General features: G+C 34.1%; 1 protein-coding gene across 4 annotated transcripts in view; it reads right to left on the bottom strand.

The window, feature by feature from the left end:
* Positions 1 to 19319, bottom strand: part of Nup205 (nuclear pore complex protein Nup205) — a 105976-nt gene that overhangs the window by 85094 nt on the left and 1563 nt on the right. For all 4 annotated transcript variants that reach the window (XM_076455250.1, XM_076455252.1, XM_076455251.1 and 1 more), the window contains exons 2-3: positions 14487 to 14632; positions 2478 to 2649 (exon numbers count right to left, since the gene is read on the bottom strand). In XM_076455250.1, coding sequence (XP_076311365.1) covers positions 2478 to 2649; positions 14487 to 14632 — 318 coding nt within the window. The remainder of the gene's footprint in view (positions 1 to 2477; positions 2650 to 14486; positions 14633 to 19319) is intronic.

Genomic DNA, 19319 nt, shown 5'->3' with positions numbered 1-19319 from the left:
GTCTATTCCTATAATTACACTTTACAAAGTTCATAAATGAAAATAATGACTCGCATAAATATGTTGATAAAAATACTGTTAATACTGTCATTATGACATTTTTCACACACTCAAGTTTCAGGAATAGAATGTCATTTTCTGCAATTTTCTATATTATTTCAGTCACGAACCAATCTCTTTCAATATTTTCTAGTTCAGCTCTTAAGATGACAAATTTTTGCCTCCAAGTTGAGCTGCTTTGTAAATCAATCAGTTGCATCTCAAAATTAACCAGGTCAATCCACTGCAACACTTCCAAATTCAGTTTCTCTAACATATACACTATCTGCATACTTTATGAATTTTACAGCTTCAAATAACCTGAACTTATTAAATCTTAAAGAAACTGTTCAAAAGTTGAATTAATGATGTTTCAAAATTGTATTTCAAAGCTCTGAATGTGCATTTTGTCATGAATTTCAAGATCTGTCATATGTTATTTTAGGTTTGGGAAATACTGAAAAGTTCCATTGTAAACATCACGTTTAAAAATTTTCAGTTTCATTTCAAAAGCTTTTGTGTTATCAAACATCAGGTGTTTTGCCAAATCCCTACAATTTGGTGTTTAAGTCATTTAAATGTGAGAAGAAATATGTAAAAAACATCAGTCTACAAAATCACACAACATCAGATAATTAACAAAATTTTTCATTTGTCAAAAACAGACAAATTTCAACCATACACTCAACCAATCATTGTTGTACACAAGTCATCCTGTGCACACTGAATTTGCCTCTCTCAGTAAACTCTACCATTTTTTCAAAGAATGTGCAGAAATAAAATTATCTTTCTTGATTACCATTTCCATTATCTTTTCAACCTCCTTCAGGCCAACTTTTGCACACAAAACCTCCTCATCTATAGCACATTAAAAGCCTACAAGTGGATGTCCAACACATTTTGCAAACAAGATTTACAAAACCTGCTTCTTTATTAATCACTCTGGGTGAACCATCAATTGTCATGGAAACTATCTTTGAAAAGTTAACCTTTCAGTTGGATAATTCACTTACTACTGTCTTACATATTTCAGCCCCTGTGGTATGTTCAAACAGCATTACCAAGATAACCAGTTCCTTGCATATTTCATCACCCCCTGCAAAACTGAGCAATAATGGCTAGCCTAGCTGATGATGTAACATCAGTGCTCACATCAAGACAAATGGAAAGGAGTTTACATGAACCAATATCTTTTTGGTTGTTCTGCTAGCCTTGTTTTCATCTTTAACTGTGTTTCTACTTGCTTGCAACTCTTTGATGCCTCAGTAATTTATTTATTTCTTCGTAAAACTATCAAAATGGAAAGTAGCACATTCTAGCCATGATTCTTTAATATACTTCCCATCACTAAATAATTTCACATGTTGAGCAATAATCTTTGAAATCTCATAACTAGCAGCAACTAAGCTGGAACTACATTATTGTTGCTGACTTCGAGAAATGTGTACTTTTTGTTCTTGCTCACTCCTGTCACACAGTGAGCACTTGTTTTGGTGTTGTTGTTGATGTATGTTTGTCAATAATAAATTCTTCCCTACGAGGTCATTTATTTATTAGTATAGTGTGAAGGGTCCTGTGGGCATGATAAATCATTCTGACAGACATCAATGCACTAGCCAATAAGCATTGAGTTGTCAATTGGTAATCAGGTGATGCCCTCCCACATCACCACGGACTGCATGTTTTTCCAAGAAAAATATATTCTAACCACAATATGCCAATAAAAAAATTTTAAAGTTTGCAAATTTTGTTAGATGGGTCTCTATGTCATAAGAAATTGGGAAAAATTTCCCAAGTCATATTGTGTAAAGATAAAAATCTCTTAGTCAACCCAATTTAAGATTGGTGGTCAAGTAACAGCAAACAAATATTTTTAAGCTTGGCCTAATTTATCAAAAAAAAGGGTTGAAAAGGGTCAATTCTAAGAAAAATATTTTTCTTTACCACAAATTACTGTTCTTATACACACTAATCCTCTTCTCTATTGCTTAACTACCTCCAACTATACTATGAAATTTCAAATGCATCCATGTAAAACACAAGACATGATGCAGAAATATGCCATCTCCTAAATATATGCACATGTGTATTTGAATTTTTTAGTAACATTTGTTGTTAATATTACTATAGGAGGTTTTATACATCACCTATCCAAACCATTTTGCCACCAAAGCACTAAACAGTATTTCAAGTCAAAAAAGATAGCATACCACATGCAATTATCTTTTTTGTTGGTCATTACATTCTAGTTAATTTCATGAATAATGTTTAGAATAACTACAGTAAGTGCTTCATAAATAGATAAAATAGAAAAAGGTTGTCAATAATGATCAAATTATTTTTTTGTATTTCACAATTTAGCGTAATTAGTAATTAGCATTTTAAATCCTACAGTTATAAACAGTATGCATACATACACATATTAAAGTGCTACTAACCTGCAATCAAAAGTTCAAGTGCTACTAACTCATTCAATTCAAACATATCACTCAAAATTAATGCTTCATCAACCATAGCTTGAGGAAGAACCTGGGGAGTTGAGTGGCCAACAACATCAATACCCCGTGTAGAAGCTTTACCCACAGTATCTTTGTGGACCTGGCTTCGTGCCTATTAAAAAATTCTTGTTGATAATAAAGCAAAAATCCATGTATGAATACATAATTTTACTGTTCTAAAAAAAATTACTTAATGTTCACATTACGTACAAAATAATAATAAAAATCCTCTTAATTTTTGACCACTTATTTAATCAATAACACAAGGTTTACCCTAACAAACAACTTGATAACAAAGTTCAACTGGACTAAAATTTAAAAAGTACAAGAAACTGCTAACTGCTTGTCTATTAAACACTACACAGTTTTAAACAGATTAACATAAAACTGACTGCCAAAAAAAAAGAGCATTAAACAAAATATATATCCAGAATATTTTTATTAAATCTTTCACACAAACTTCATTTTGCAATTGAATATGTCTCTAAACAAAAAAAGTTACAGTTATTTCATTCAATATACATGATGTAGCAGTATATAGCAATGATAATTTTGTCCATCTGTCTATACATCTGTGGGCATAGACAGAAGATTTTAACCACATTGCACAAGTCACCTTTTTTGACAATGTAGAGGAAACTACTGATCTGTGGGGTAAAATACCACTATTTTAAATAGTTTTGTTTCTGTACATAAAGTAAAATACACAAATAAACATACCAATACCAAAACAAGTAAAGAGCTGACAGTAAGCAGGATTAGTCACTCCTCTCATAGCTAGTTTTATGACTGAAAAATGTCTTAATGAAAGTTGTAAGTTATGTCTACATTTAATGTAATTAATGTTACTAACTACTTTTGTGTAACATTGATGTTTCATTTTAACTGACAGTTGGAATTCTTACAATGATTCATAGGAAAATTTATGAAATATTTTTTAATTATTGTTAAACTGAACTTAACTGAAGAATATAATACAACTAAATGCATGCTAATGTATAAATAAACATGCATTTCAACCAGTTTTATGATTCTCAGAGAACATTTGTTTTTAATATTTTTTGTAGTCAAATTCTTTTTAATGAGATCACAGCTAGAAAGAAAGCTAATAACATCTCAAAGAGGTTCTACAAGTTATGACAAAACACAATGGGACACAATTCCACAAACTCACCAAAAGCAATAATATTTCTTAAAAAGAATCTGGTGCACTAATTAAAAATAAAATGACATTCCACTTACTTTTGCTTCTATAATTCTGCCAGAGTGCAAAGTGCATTTACCTTACAATTAAAATCTGTCAAAAAAGTTTAATTACCATACATTTTTTTAAACAGCAAGTTAGCTGTAGTTTGCAGGAGGGTCAGAATGACTACACTTTTTTGTAATGTTTGCTTAAAGAAATGGTTAGTAAAAACAACAGGTTGAAAGAAGGAATAATTGGTGTAAAGAAAAGAAACAGAAAATAAAGAAAATCAAAAATTCCTCATCAGAAGGAAGTGAGTAAAAATAACTCATTTAATAAAACATGCAACAGAAAAAGAATTAAGACATAAGTAACTGTCAAACAGATCTGTACCACTAGTTAATGATAATGATGGAAAAGAAAGGGATCTTAAGATGTACATGGTACAAGATTATCTAATGAAGTACACTGAAGGAATATGGTGGGATATGTAGGAAAACAAGGACTAGAATTTGTTTCCTGAATACTATGTTTGAAATCTTACATGTAGCAAAAGCATAGTTTAGTAGCAAGAATTAATTAATATAATCTGCTTGAAGATGTGATTTTAGTAATGAGAAGTTATAAGCCAAGTGAAGAACTAATTCAGAACTTTAAGAATAGATCAATAAGTAAAAAGTAGTTTTCTACTAACAACTACTGGTTTGTACTAAAACTAAAACAAAAAAAACTAAAAGCAATTTATTCTATAATTTTCATAATGTTTTCTTCTGTGCAAAACAATTATGTATCATCATGTTATTACACTCCTATCATTGCAATTTTAGAACAATTAACTATCATGTGGTACATCTTTATGGTCTTCACCTTGATAGTTTATTACCTGAAACAGCACATTAACTCAGCTTATCCTGTGAGGAGGAGGTCAAAATTGGTTACAGTAGAATTATGCCTTTGAACTTCAACTGAATTTTAAAATACACTATTATACCTTTATTATAGCCTTGAGAAAGAATACTCAACAATGAAAAAGGTAGAAGACGGAACAAGAAAGAAATACCTATCACCTTCAGGAAAGGAGAAAAATAGTGCTACCATTATCAGACAATTACCACATAAAGGACATTTGTAGTTTTATCTCACAATACAAGGACTAGACAAAACTACTTTGGCCTCAGAGCTATAATAAGTTAAACCAGCATGTTAGAGATTTATCTAGTAATTAGAGGTATAGGACTCCCACTGCTCTTTTCATGAAAACATCCTTAAGGTCTATGAACCCAATGTGAAGGAGCAGGCACCTCAATACCTATGAATGTGTTCACCAAAGAGTGAATAGTATTCATTCCCTAGAATCAGAATTTCAACTTAACTGGTTGACATGGCCCATAGAATAAATACAGTTGAAATAACAGTTAAAAAAACTACACAGGAAGGTGTCCAGAGAACCTGATCTTGCCACCACATCAAAGGCAGAAGAATGGGACTGAAATTTTAAACCAAATGCAAAAGAAAATGTGATAAACTTATAGCCACTAACAACAAAGAGAAACATATAAAGAAATAGAATCAAGTACAATAAACCTTACACATTAAGTTATTTAATCAAGGTAAAAAACTTCATTAAGAGACCACAAATGCTTCAAGTCGGGATGCACAATAACTGAAACAAAATGTGTAAAATAAATGTTAATCTGGTCATGTATGGGAGCAAATAAGAGTCTGAGTTTGATAGCCTTCATACAGTATAAATGACATTAATATTTCCAATTTAGACTAAGTAACTAGGGAAAATGTGGTAATCCATCTCACAGCCAAGGATGAAAACCTCATTGGCCTAATAAGAATCCAGGAATGAAAATTCAACCTTAAACTGTTATGATCAAACAATGGCAAAGAAATATGCAGCCCTTTCCAACCAGACATCAAAAACAGAAGGCATTACTGAATGTTTTCAAAAAATAAACCACCAAAAAAATTTTAAAAAAAGGGGGCAGAGGGCTCAAGAAAAAATCAGCCAGACATAAAAAAAGGTATGTTGCAACACACAAAAGGATATTTACCAAAGGAAAAACACTGAAGAAACAATTCAACCACTCCAAAGTAAAAGCAACTACTGTGAGAGCTTCTTTATCAAAAATAGGTACCAAAAGCATTGGACATGGAAGGAACCAAAACCCAAATAGCAAGAAAGATGGATTGCAAAAGAAGGATTGGTTGGTTGGTTGGTTGGTTTTGCATTTTATAGCACAAATAAACTAGGCTGTCTGCACTAAACATCCAATAAAAGAGTTAAAATTAAAATAAAATTATTAAAATTCATAAAAAGGAATCAAGGTAAAACAATGTTTAATTTTTGAATTAAAAATTTAAAGTGTTAAATCTAGTGTTGTTATATCTTGTTCACAGCAGTAAGGGAGAAACTACAGTAATACAAATTTTAAAGGACTTGCTGTAGCATAATTTTAATGATCATAACTTGCCAAAATAACTAACGGGTAAGTTCAAACATCAGCGTTAGTTACGTGAAGTTGGCCTTTCCAGTCCTAGTTATTTGATGTCATGGTTGTTTTCTAATTTTATATTGAACTAGTTGTAATTTAATTCTTAAAAAAAGAAATCATATTAAAAAAGGTCTAATTTATAAATTAAAAATGTAAACAGCAGAAAGCTCCAGTGCATAACCAAAGTCCCTGATGACAAATGGGGTCCAGCATCTTCAAGCCACAGACCAGTGACCCATAGTCTAGTTTTGATCGAATAATAACATGATATACTTGCAGAACAGAACACCGATACGCTACCCAAGTAGTGGAAGAGAGGACACAAAAAAATGTTCAGTGCTCTTGTACATTTGACTTGTAGCTACTTGATGTGTGTTATAATGGCCAGCTTATGGTCAAAGATAAGCACCAAGAATTTTGTCTCAGGGACCACAGGTAACACAACTTCACCAATACAGAGTTTGGGATCAGGGTGAATACATTGTTGACAGCAAAAATGCATGCAAACGGTTTTAGAGAGAAAGAAGTTAAACCCGTTTACTGTGGTCCACTTCATTAAACGATTGAGAGCAGTCTGTAGCTGCTACTCAATATACCTCATTTTCAACAAATGAGATGTGAAAAATGTCAACAGAGTCTGTTTGCAACAGTAAGAGGGAGTTGTTCAGTTATGGCATTAATCTTGATACTGAAAAGTGTGACACTCAAAACATAGCAATGAGGGACTTCAAGTTCCTGTAGAAAAGAACGAGAAAGTGTCGAACCCACACTAACTTGTAGTTGCAGGTACATTAAAAATATTTTAATAAAAATGGGCAAATGACCACATAACCCATATAAGTGGAGGTCTCATATAAAATGCCATACCTCCATATAGTATCATAAGCCTTTCTCAAGGTCAAATAATATTGATACAAGATGTCATTTGAGAAAGGCTTCTCCGATTGATGTTTCACGTCCAATCAGGTGGAGCACTGTAGTCAGAACCCACACTGGGTAGGCAAGGGGAGGTTGTTTGATTCAAAGAAATAACTCAAAGCAATTAGACAGTAGTTTGAAGAAATCTTGGGATCCTTCACAGGCTTAGAGAAAGGTAGGACAATAGCCTGTTGCCAGGCATCAGGAAAAACAAACATTCTCCTGCCAGGTCCAGTTAAAAACAATCAGAAGAATAGAAAGAGCAGCATGAGATACATTGTGCAGCATCTCATAGTTTATAACATTAGGTCCAACTGATGTACTGCCATACTGATGAAGGGCCATTTTGAGATCCACCAGTGTAAAGGGGCAATTATTGTCATAGAGACAATTAGCTCGAAAGGAGAGAGATGATCGCTCTGCCCAAACCTTGATGGCTGAGAAGATGGAGGATGAAGCAGAAGTACTAGATACCCAGTAAAAGCTTTCATCGAGAGTATCAGCAATGTTCCGGGTATCAGCTACTTCCTGGTTATCAGAGAGCAAGATCAAAAGGAGAACAGAATTATATTACCCATTGATCTTTCAAATCTTGTCCCATATGACTTTGAAACTGGTGTTAGAAGAGATGCTGGTTCTAAAGTTAATCCAAGATTCCTTCTGGCTTTGATGTCTTACCCACCAAGCATGTGCACAGGCCTGCTGGAAAGTGATGCAGTTTGAGAGTGTAGAATACCTACAAAAAGCATCCCAGGTCCATTTTTTATCCTTCTGTGCCATGTAGCAGGCACAATTCCACCATAGATGAGGATATCATGTAAAATGTGTTGAAATTTTAGAAATGCACTGAGCAGCTACCTGTATAATAGTCAGTCAGTCACTGCTGCCATGCAGTTGTCTATTGACAGCTTACAGACGATGTCAGGATTAAGTTCTGCAAGAGTAGTGAAGGAGGACCGGTTGACTTGACCCAGCTTACACCAAGGCAAGCAGGTTGGGTGGCATCAACCATAGCCAATCTCTCTCAAAATTATAGGAGAATAATCACTGACTCGTGGGTTATTGTCAACCCTCCATGAAAAGTGAGAGAATAGTGAAGGGGAGCAAACTGAAAGATCAATAGCAGTAAAAGACTGACTAGGTGCATGAAAGTAAGTATAAGAACCACTACTTAACTGTTCAATGAGGGTAACAAGGTCTGAATGAACATAGGTCTTTTCAGGAAACAGGTAGAGAGAACAAACAGGGATGGTATGACCTAAGGAAACACAGATGGCTACAGCCTCCAGGGGTGTGTCAAGTGGCAAAAACAGAGTGAGCATATGCTGATCAACCCAAAGTTCTACCCCCTCATGTGCTTGTACATCACACAACCTATCATTTCTATACAAAGAAAGCTGCTGAAAGATAGCTGTATTGGCAGATTTAAGAAATGTTTCCTGTAAGGAAAGGCATACAGGATGGTAGGAAGCAATCAGTGCTTTGATGTCATCCAGATTAAAACAAAAATCTTGACAGTTCCATTGTAACAAAGTGGCCATTTTTATGTGTAGGTGAATTGGGTGGAAAGCCCTTCTGTTTTCAACCACATCTTTTTTCTTTATTTGAGGGAGATCTGTTGACCTCCATGGATCCTGCCCCTGGTCGATTAAGCAGGTCTCTGTTGTTGGAAGAGGATTCCACCAACTGAGAATGTGAATGAATGATCATTTTGCATCTTGGGGAGCAAGAAGATATACTCAAGAATATACCTGCACCTGGAACCAAAGAAAGTGCAGCATCTTGGGCTTTGCTGGAATGAATGTTAGGGACAGAGATGGGTGTTGACATTGATTCATCAACTTTTTAACCATGGAGGTCAAAAGACCTTCATATGATTTGAAAATAATTATTTTGAAGGCATAGAGAGATCCATCTGCACTCCAATTGTAGTGGTCGAATGCAGTGCAGCAGCGTACATCTGAGATGAAGTGGTGGACAGTAACTTTCGGGCCTCAGGGTAAGTAATGTTTTGAATTATTTTCAAATGCTGCACCTATTTTTCTTCCAACCACTTGGGCAAGAATGAAAGTAGGAAGGGTGAAAGCCATTGCAGTTAATGCAATGAGGGCCTGTTTGACACCCACAGGCATTGTGGTCCTTGCCACTGAAAGGAGCACATGTCAAGGAACCACAGCATGGTATCTTTAAGTGACCAAACTGCTGACACTCGAAACACCTGAGAGGGTTTGGAATATATGGCTGTACCTTGCAATTACAATCACCTGCCATGATGGTGGCATGTAGATGCAGTGATGTAAATGTCAAAATAAGGACATTGGTCGACATCATAATTACACCTGTTAAAAACATCTAGCACTGGTACTTGGTTGAACCTAGCCCATGTGGACCAGCCGACTGACCCTAGGGGGGCAACCCAAAGCTGCTTGTCTTCAGGAATTCAAGACCAAAATGGTGTGTTAGGGTTGGACCCCTCAATCACCAGGATCCTAGCCTCCCCTTCTTGAGTCACCACGCATGGCAAACATCATTTAGATCCCAGAGAAGGTAAACTGAAAGACCAGAACCTTCTCTGGGAGGTCCTCTCACCATGTACAGAAATTCACACCAAGGGACAAGAGAATGAAGAGATAATTCTATTATCAAAATAGTACAATGCTAAGAAAGCTGAATGCAAAATCATTTAAGGATTGGATAATAATGAAATGTCATTTCATGGGCAGAATAAATTTCATGGCTAAAATTCAAACAATCCCAGAATAAGCAGTGAGCAACTTACTAATACAGACCATCATAATACTGTTGTCGGAAAGTATGAAGACTACTCTTCAACATACCCCAAATCTCAAGGCAGTTCTCATGACAGCTAATAATTTATAACACTTGTGTATCTGTTCCATTGTTCTACAGACCAGACAATACAATAACATGGTTCTTGCAGTTGTTAATTGACTAAGTCCCCAATATTCAGAAAATTTAAAGACCTATTTTTCACAGCAAATGAGCTAAAAACCAATGAAAATATCAATCATAATGAATCATTCAAATACCTTCTATGTTATTTACTTAATTTTTAATGCTTTTACATTGAATATGAATGTGTTTAACATTTATTATCTACTAATATAAAATGTTTTGTTACACTTCTCCACATTTTTCTGCCTATGCAACAAATCTCTATTACAGAGAAATAATATTATATATTACACTTTTTGTAGGGGTCCAACATCTAAATAGTCTTATTTTCATATCACTTTTGATGTGTTTGAAAAATGTGGCAAGTGCTTCAGTTCTTAAAATTTATGTACTGCTCCTACAGCCAAACCTTTCAACTTCTTCATTCTTCTCCTCATAATGCGTTTGACAATGTGATGCATTCTGCCACACTGCTCCCTGTCTTGCTTTCTGCTTGTTATCATCTGCTCCCAAGCTTTCATAAACATCATGCATAGTTTTCTCTTCTTCTCCAATATCTTAAGTTCTTCTGCAACAAGCTTTCTCTTTTGAATAATGTTACTCTCTCATCTTCTTTTCTTCCAGACAGGCCCTATATCTTAATCTTGCAGTTGCTGCACAGTTCAGGAGCTTCGTGGAGATGTGCACACAAGAGACTACTCCACAGAGAGTATAGTCATAAACTTTCTTGATCTGTCTTGAAAGTATCTTCTTGCATGTTGTAAGTCTCTACCTCTGTTTATAGAGAACCCTATTTCAACCGTAACCTGCCCATGAGAGGAAAGAATCTTCTTGCAGATGTCCCAGAGGTACACTTTATTCATCTTCTCACAGATAAATATATCAATTCTCACTCCAAGAGTCAGAAGTGTTGAAGGTTTGGATGTTCTGTCTTAGATACTACTACTACTAGATCCTGTTAACTGATGTATTTTAGGCATTTGTTTTCCTAGCAGAATCATTTGCATATGGAGTTGTACTGAAACATAATTAACTATTATATTCACTAATAATGAGAATCCTTCTTATTTCTCATTATGTATATATGAATCAAGTGCTTATATACCCATCATATGAAGATATTTTACAGACACACACCATGCAATTAGTTCATATTTACTACCCTCCTGCTACATTTCCAATAGACATTTCCAAATTGGTCTGTGTAAAATGCTATAGCTTTGAAGCTGATAGCAAAATTTAGTAGTGCAGGCTACTGAATGTCAAAAAGGAAGAAAAATTCAACATTTGTATAACACCCATTGTGTATACTTGCTTGGACATGCATGCAAGATATAAGGAAGCTTGACTGTTTTTATAGCAGCAGTTGCACTTCATTAAATTGATTGATTCACAGGGCAAAGTAGAATGTTCTCACTCTCAGTAAACAAACATGTTTATATGTATTAAAAATACATGGCAACTGAAATAAACATTTTGTTTGGCTTGTGATTTATTTAAGACTTTAAGCCCTTCAAAAGACAAAAACTACCTTAAGACTTTTTAAAGGCTCCAAAGCAGTGGTTCTTAACCAGAGGTTCGGTGAGTCAGTCTCAGGGGTTCAGTGGAGGTCAAGACACACACACACACACACACACACTGTGTGTGTGTTTATGTTCCATTCCGTTCACCCCACTTGGCCATCATTGGCTGTGGCTGATCACATCACATCACTTAGCCTTAATATCTGTGCTGCAGGGAACTTCGTAGGCTTAGCAGTTGACTTGTGACTAGTAATCGTGCGTCATTTGCGATTTTTTTCCTAATCTTTCAATCCCTTCATACTAATTATGTCGAGCAAAAACAGAAAGTTATCAGACAAATACATACAATATGGATTCACGTGTATAACGGAACATGATGGGAGTCAACGTCCTCAATGCATGATTTGCAATGCCAAGTTGAGCAATTCTAGTCTAGCACCGGCAAAACTAAGAGAACACTCTCTAAACCTGCATGGAGATGGGAAATACAAGAACACAACACTTGCTGAATTCAAGGTAAAGAGAGCCAGGTTCAACAAAACGGCTACTTTGCCTGTTCTCGGCTTTGTACCCATCAACAAACCAATCCTCACAGCATCGTACGAAGTTGCATACTTGATCGCAAAGCAGGGCAAACCCCACACCATTGGTGAAGAACTCGTAAAACCAGCTGCGTTTGAAGATGGCGAACATCATGCTGGGAAAAGCTGCTGAAAATAAGTTTTTGCAAATTCCTCTTTCAAATGACACCATTAGCAGCAGAATAGGTGACATGAACGATGGCATCTTGGCTCAAATAGTTGCAGATCTGAGTTCACGCCCAGCAAAATTCAGCCTTCAACTCAACGAGACCACCGACGTTTACATTCTAAGCCAGATTGTTGTAATCGTGCACTATGTGAAGATCGACGAGATAGAAGATTTTTTATTTTGTAAGCCTCTTACAACAACAACTAAGGCAGCCGATGTGAAGAAACTTGTGGATGACTTCTTCAGAGACAATGATTTTCGTGGGATATGGTTTCTGCAGTTTGTTCGGACAGAGATCCAGTCATGCTGGGACAAAACTCTGGTTTTGGTGCGCTGGTGAAAGCCAATGCACCACACATCATTGTAATGCACTGTGTTCTGTACAGGCATGCATTGGCAACAAAAACCTTGCCTTCAAAACTAGCAGAAGTATTACAAATTGAAGTGGAATGTGTGAACTTTGTGTGAAATAGTGCCCTGAAGCACCACATCTTCAAAGAGCTGTGCAATGAAATGGGCTCTGAATTCGAGGTACTTCTGTACCATTCTAGTGTTTGTTGGTTATCCTAGGGAAAGGTGCTGAATTGTATTTTTGCCATGCGTGTGGAATTAGCCCTGTTTTTGGGAGAGCACCAACATTGTCATGGAGATTGCTTTGAAAAATCTGAGTTCATTCTCATTTTGGCGTACATGGCCGATATCTTCAATCATCTCAATCAACAGATGCAGGGCAGTGGAGTCAACATCATCGAAGCAGAAGAAAACCTGAAGGCTTTTCAAAGAAAGCTACCGTTATGGAAACAATGAACAGAGAATGATAACTTCGCAAACTTTCCGCTGCTGGACGACTGTGTAAGTAAGGTCGGAAATGAGTCTGAAATCAGAGACATTTCTGTACCCGGGAAACTGAGGCAAGCAATTGCCATGCACTTAGATGAGCTTGCAAAGTCTCTCGACAGATACTTCCCCTCCAGAGAGTCATATCCAGCATGGGTGAGACAGCCGTTCATGTTTAGCGTTGCAACAGCAGATGTCAATGATGAATACCTCAACAAAATCATTGAACTTCAGCAAAGCCAGGTTCAACAGCAACTTTTCAGAACAACAACGCTCTCAACGTTTTGGTGTCACTAAATCATAGCATTCCCTCTTATTGCTAAGACAGCCCTTGAGATACTCATACTGTTTGTTACAATGTAAATGTTTGAATGGATAAAAAACAGTAAGAGAAATTGAGAAAAGAATTATCTAAGACCTGGAAATCAAACAGCTGTAAGTGTTCAGAGATTCATTTGCATTGAAATAATTCATGATGCATTCTTTGTGCTTGTCAAAATATATGAAACTTCCACAAATTCATTCATCACTATGAAAAAGACAGTTTCAAATTGCAACTTACTAACATTATACACATGATACCATGCAAATAATGAATAATGTAGTTTTAAAACTTCTTTATTTTTCTTTTGTATAGATATGAAAAACCGTTTCCCTCAATCAGTTTCTGGTGAAATTATTTTTAACATTTTTGTTAATTTATATTATTCCATTGCTGTTTTTCCTTATCAAAAACTTTACTGTAATTGTCAAATTTTAACAAAACAAATGTGTATTACAAACTGAAAATAATAATTCATCAGACCTATTTGCATCATTCATGACAGACCTAACAGTATTGCACAACAACGTCATTTTTTCTGAGACATCTTGAACAATTTCAAACATCTCAACTACTCACATTTTCTAATGTAAAAAAAGTAAGCTTTAGCACTTTTTTCCAATTTGTCATACTCTCAGTTATAAAATGCATTTAATTTTCACAAAACATCACACTTTACCTAAATTCTTGTCTTCTCCTTAAATTTACACTGGTCTGAGAAATAACACTGGCAATCTCAAAAATGTGAAAAACCCACATACATTTTATGGATGCACACAAAACCCTCATTGTGCCTCTCAATAAACAACTCTGTCCTGGAACCAATCACACAATTTACCAACAATCAGATTTCTTAGATTCTTCCTCCTCCACACACTTCATTCATTGTATTTGAAATGTTTATTTAACATGTGTAACCATTCTTGTTATTTTCTTATCTATACTAACCCTTACTCTTACTGTAAAGTCTCACATATTTACAGAGATACATACAGGGTTTTTCAAAAGGGAAATAAAGTCTGGTTTGTACTTCTTGAGGGCTGCTTCCAATTCAGGCACAGTATCAGGATCTTTATAATAAATAGCAGCAACAACTTTGGCATAAAGATCTTTGTAAGGAGCCCATAGAGAACCTCCATCTATAAAACAAAAAATAATTGTATCCACTGCAATATATATATATGCATACACATCTTTCTCCAATACGTATTATATTTCTACATTCAACATACAATAACTTAACTTGCATATTGTTCTGTCATGACAAAACCCTACATATCCATTCTTTCATGTGTTTTACATGAAAATGCTCCCAGGATACGTTGCTCCACATTCTTTCAAAACCATGCACGCAACTTCCAATTATAAATGGTATGTCTGTCTCCTTATCAAACCCTTGTAATTCACAACTTCATTTTTGTAATTTTCAGAAATGCATGTTTGAACCTGTAAAACTGACCATACACAGTCTAACATGACAAACAGCAAAAATGCATGAAGTACAACAAAATGAAAATATTTTTAAATTTCTTGCATCATTTTGAATGTCTTAAACATCCAATACTTATGTTATTATACAGAGTAACATTCACACATGCTACAGTATTATTGCTTTCCCCCTATTAAAAACCAAGCCCCAAAAATATTTTACAATTTCTAAATAAAGCTGACTGCCAAAGTTTTTCACTAGATCTAATACTTTTAAAGACAAAATAAAAACATTTTATAAGAAGCTGTATAACTAAGTTATGCATTTTTTTTGTTACTGTAGTCTGAAGAACTATAACTTTATATTAAAAACTTGTTTTAAGCACTATTTTATAAATACAAATTTTAGCAATATTTTAAATGAATTCATAACTAGACTTCACAGTAAAGTGCATAATTTAAATAAAATGTTGTACCTTAGATAATTATACAACACTATAGTAAACTATAACTGCCTCTCCATTCTTAGCAAGGGGTTCAATTTTTTTCCAGACTCATTAACAAAGCATTTAATTTCTTTTTTCAGTAAGAAGTTATAAAACTGTAGAATGGTTTAGCTGATGATATAATTTGTGCTGTTAATACAAATTATTTCACAAATTTGTCAGACAAGAACTTTAACATGAATGTCTTTATTTACATACAAGCCAAATGGCCTTTTGTAATCTTACATTTTGAACAAAATTACCAAAATTCAAGGTCTAATTGACCATATAGGAACTACATGTGATGTTTTGTTAATCAGACACATGACTATCTGTGGTATCCTCTGAACATTTTGCCAGGAGTGAGAGAAGAGGATCAAACCTGATTTTTAAGCATTTGTTTGACACCAAAAATTAATTTTCATTTTTGGAAAGAATTGTGCAAACTTAACTCTTTCCAATTTTCAAGTACCTTTTTCTTTAACTATATCCATTCAAATTTGTTTCTAACTGATCTTCCAATAACTTTATGCACTGATTATGAACATAAAAACAACAGCTATGTTGTTCTTAGGGGATACGCAGATGGCTATTTCATAATATATCAGGTACAGTTACGACAAAAAGTGTTTGTACCCCTGCGTCCCAAGTAGTTTTTTGCTCATAACTTAAAAATTATCAAGATCAGGCTGACAGACATATAATGTCATAAATATTATACTAACACACATCTACATAAACTTTTATGTAAATTAAATGACAAATAAACTGTTTATAAACAAATTACCAAAAATACAAGGAGTTGAAAGTGTTCGTACAGTTCAGAACATGTGAAAAAACTGATATTCCCTTAAAAATTTTGTTTAGTTTGGTGAATAAACTATATTATACTATTCCAGAACTAGATACTGGGTTCATAATTATTGGAATTTAGCCAGCAAAAAATGTACTTCCGGCAATTTAGCTCCATCTCCCTCATTATCTGCTTGGTCATCATGGCGAACAGGAAACAATTCTCCAGCAATTTAAAAAATGAATTATTGTAAAATACAAGTCTCGTGTGTCTCTTTCTGGTATTGCCACACAACATAATGTGCCAAAACCTACTTTGCAAAGCATAATTGTCAAGTTTAAGCTCACAGGATTAATTGCTAACCTCCCTCGTTCAGGACGCCCCACCAAAATTCCAGAGAGAACCAAGAGAAAGGTTCTCAGAAAAGTTAGTAGGAACCCTCATTTAACATGTAATGACATACAGAAACTGGTAAGGGAAACGGGTTGAAGTAAGCACCTCTACAGTTATGAACATGTTACGCTCTTCTGGGTTCAAAGCATGCCGTCCTCGTAGAACCCCATATTTAAAGCCTGTTCATTTAGAAGCACAATTGAGGTATGCAAGAAAGCATGTAGATAAACCCTTTACCTATTGGAAGAGTATTCTTTGGTCAAACGAGACTAAAATTGAGCTTTTCGGCCACAATGATGTTCGCTATATCTTTTGTAAGGAGGAGGAACAAAATCTTCCAAAGAACACCATCCCTACAGTTAAACACAGCTTAATTTTTGTTCAATTCTGAAGTGGCCATCGCAGTCACCCGATCTCAACCCAATTGAAAACGTTTGGCATGAGTTGAAGACCAGGGTTCATCAGTGTTATCCAAAAAACTTGCAAGAGTTGGAAGCCTTCTGTAAAGAAGAATGGAAGAAAATACCAATCAAATACTTTCAAATGATCAAGGAGGGCTATGAGAAGAGATTGCATCACATAATTCACCTGAAAGGATGCACAACTGACCATTAAAGTAGATGCACTAACATTTTCTGCCCCTCTTATGTTTGGTTATTTGTTATAAACAGTTTATTTGTTGTTCAATTTACATAAAAATTTATGTAGATGTGTGTTAGTATAATATTTATAATATACTTTACTTTCACTATCCTAATCATGATACTTTTTAAGTTATGAGGAAAAAACTACTCATGATGCAGGGGTACAAACACACACTGTCATAACTGTACTACTTACTGTACATGTGGTTGTGTAGACTTGGTGTATTTCATCTGTGGAAAATTACAGTTTTTATTATCAACACTACTGGGTATTTAATCTTTAGAGGAGCATATTTACAGTTGATGATTTTATGTTCCTTTGAAAATTTATAAGATGCATAAACTTGAACAAGATCAAAACATGATGATCAGTGTATCTGTGATAAAGGTTATATCTAGTTACTGCTAAGTTGCTGGTGTCATATTAAAAAATAGTACTGTTATCTTGGAAAACAGAATACTCTCTTTATGAAGATGTTTCATAAAGTTCAATGTTTTTAGGCTTGTTGCTTAATATTACTCAGGATATTGAACAAAATGGAAAGCATCTGAAAATTAATATTACATAATAACAATATTATATTTGTTCCATACAACTACATGATATTTCACTATTCATTCTTATATGCAAATTTTAAACTGTTTATAAAAAAATATTTATGCTTCAATTATCTCAAATTTTACACTCAAACATCCCTCACATGAGATCTGCTAATAAGAAATAGTCTTTCAAACACTCTCATATGATAAACAAAATTGCTGAAAGTGAGATTTCAAAGTATGTCACTTCATGAGGCACATTTCCAAAGTTTAAAGGTAAGATTTCAAAATAGGGATTTGCCAAAATATGAAATACAATGAAAGCCATATAGAAAAACAGAGTTGGTTCTTGTGACTTTGGCTTTGAGTATGATGCTTTAAAATTATGGATTGTATGATTATTTTCAAGCCAAATGCAACAAAAATATGAATGTTTGAATTTCCTTTACGGCACTTGCTCATAACTAAGAAGAATTGCATCTCTAATATATATATATATTAATAATCCAAAATCATACAATATAAATGTTTAATTCACATTTCAATTATAAAATTCACAAGTATGTTTATATATGAAGAAATAGAATTTTAATAAATAATTATTTAATACTCTTACTGTACAAGGATTATGATGATATGTGAGAAGGCATACTACACATTTGTACACAGTCAAATGCAGCAGTATGAATGTTCACAATTTTATTAAACCATTTGGTAGGTACATTACAATGAAACCAAATATAACGACAAAAATGAATGGTGTTTTATTTCAAAATAAAATACATATCTATATCCATACCTAATGTTTAGGTTTCACATTTGCAAAACTGAAATAATTTCTATGTAACTTTCATGTCTATTTACATATTTCACTTCATAAGCTCATGTCATAACTATCATGACAATGATGCAAAGTTCAGGCTTTAGATATGCTTTTCTTCATTTTATTTTATTTATCTGACCTTAAGCCTGAACATTGATGATGTTTTCATTTTTAAATTCCTTTCGGATGGAAATAAAAAGGTGCCATTTTGTTCGGGTTTGTCGGAAAAGCAGAAAAAGGAAATCCTATCCATTCAGGTTACTACATACTTCTAACACTAACAACATATGGATGAATTTAAATCTTTAATATTTAATTTTAACATTAACACATCAACCATACAATAATATTAAAAATCATTATGAGTATTATTATAGCCTGGGCAATCAGATGCTATTATGACAGATATAGGAAGCATCCTCACACAACTTCCAACATCATACTAACAGTGATATTGACATTGTATGAATGGTTATCACACTACTATGTGTTCACTGACTTAGTAATAACAACTATTAGAATACTTCTTATACAATCAATTCTACGTAACTAGTAAAATGAATATCAAAAATAATTTACATTTTTTTTATTATTAACTTAATTCAAAACAAAAACGGTTTCTTTCAAATTGAAAACATTTAGCAACAAGTTGCAATACAGACTCCAAGTGTCAAAATTTTAATCTGCAAAACAAGACTACAAACATTTACTTATACTTAA

This window comes from Tachypleus tridentatus, chromosome 9 (assembly GCF_004210375.1).
Source record: "Tachypleus tridentatus isolate NWPU-2018 chromosome 9, ASM421037v1, whole genome shotgun sequence".
Classification (NCBI taxonomy): domain Eukaryota; kingdom Metazoa; phylum Arthropoda; class Merostomata; order Xiphosura; family Limulidae; genus Tachypleus; species Tachypleus tridentatus.
This window is presented reverse-complemented; position numbering and strand designations above follow the sequence as displayed.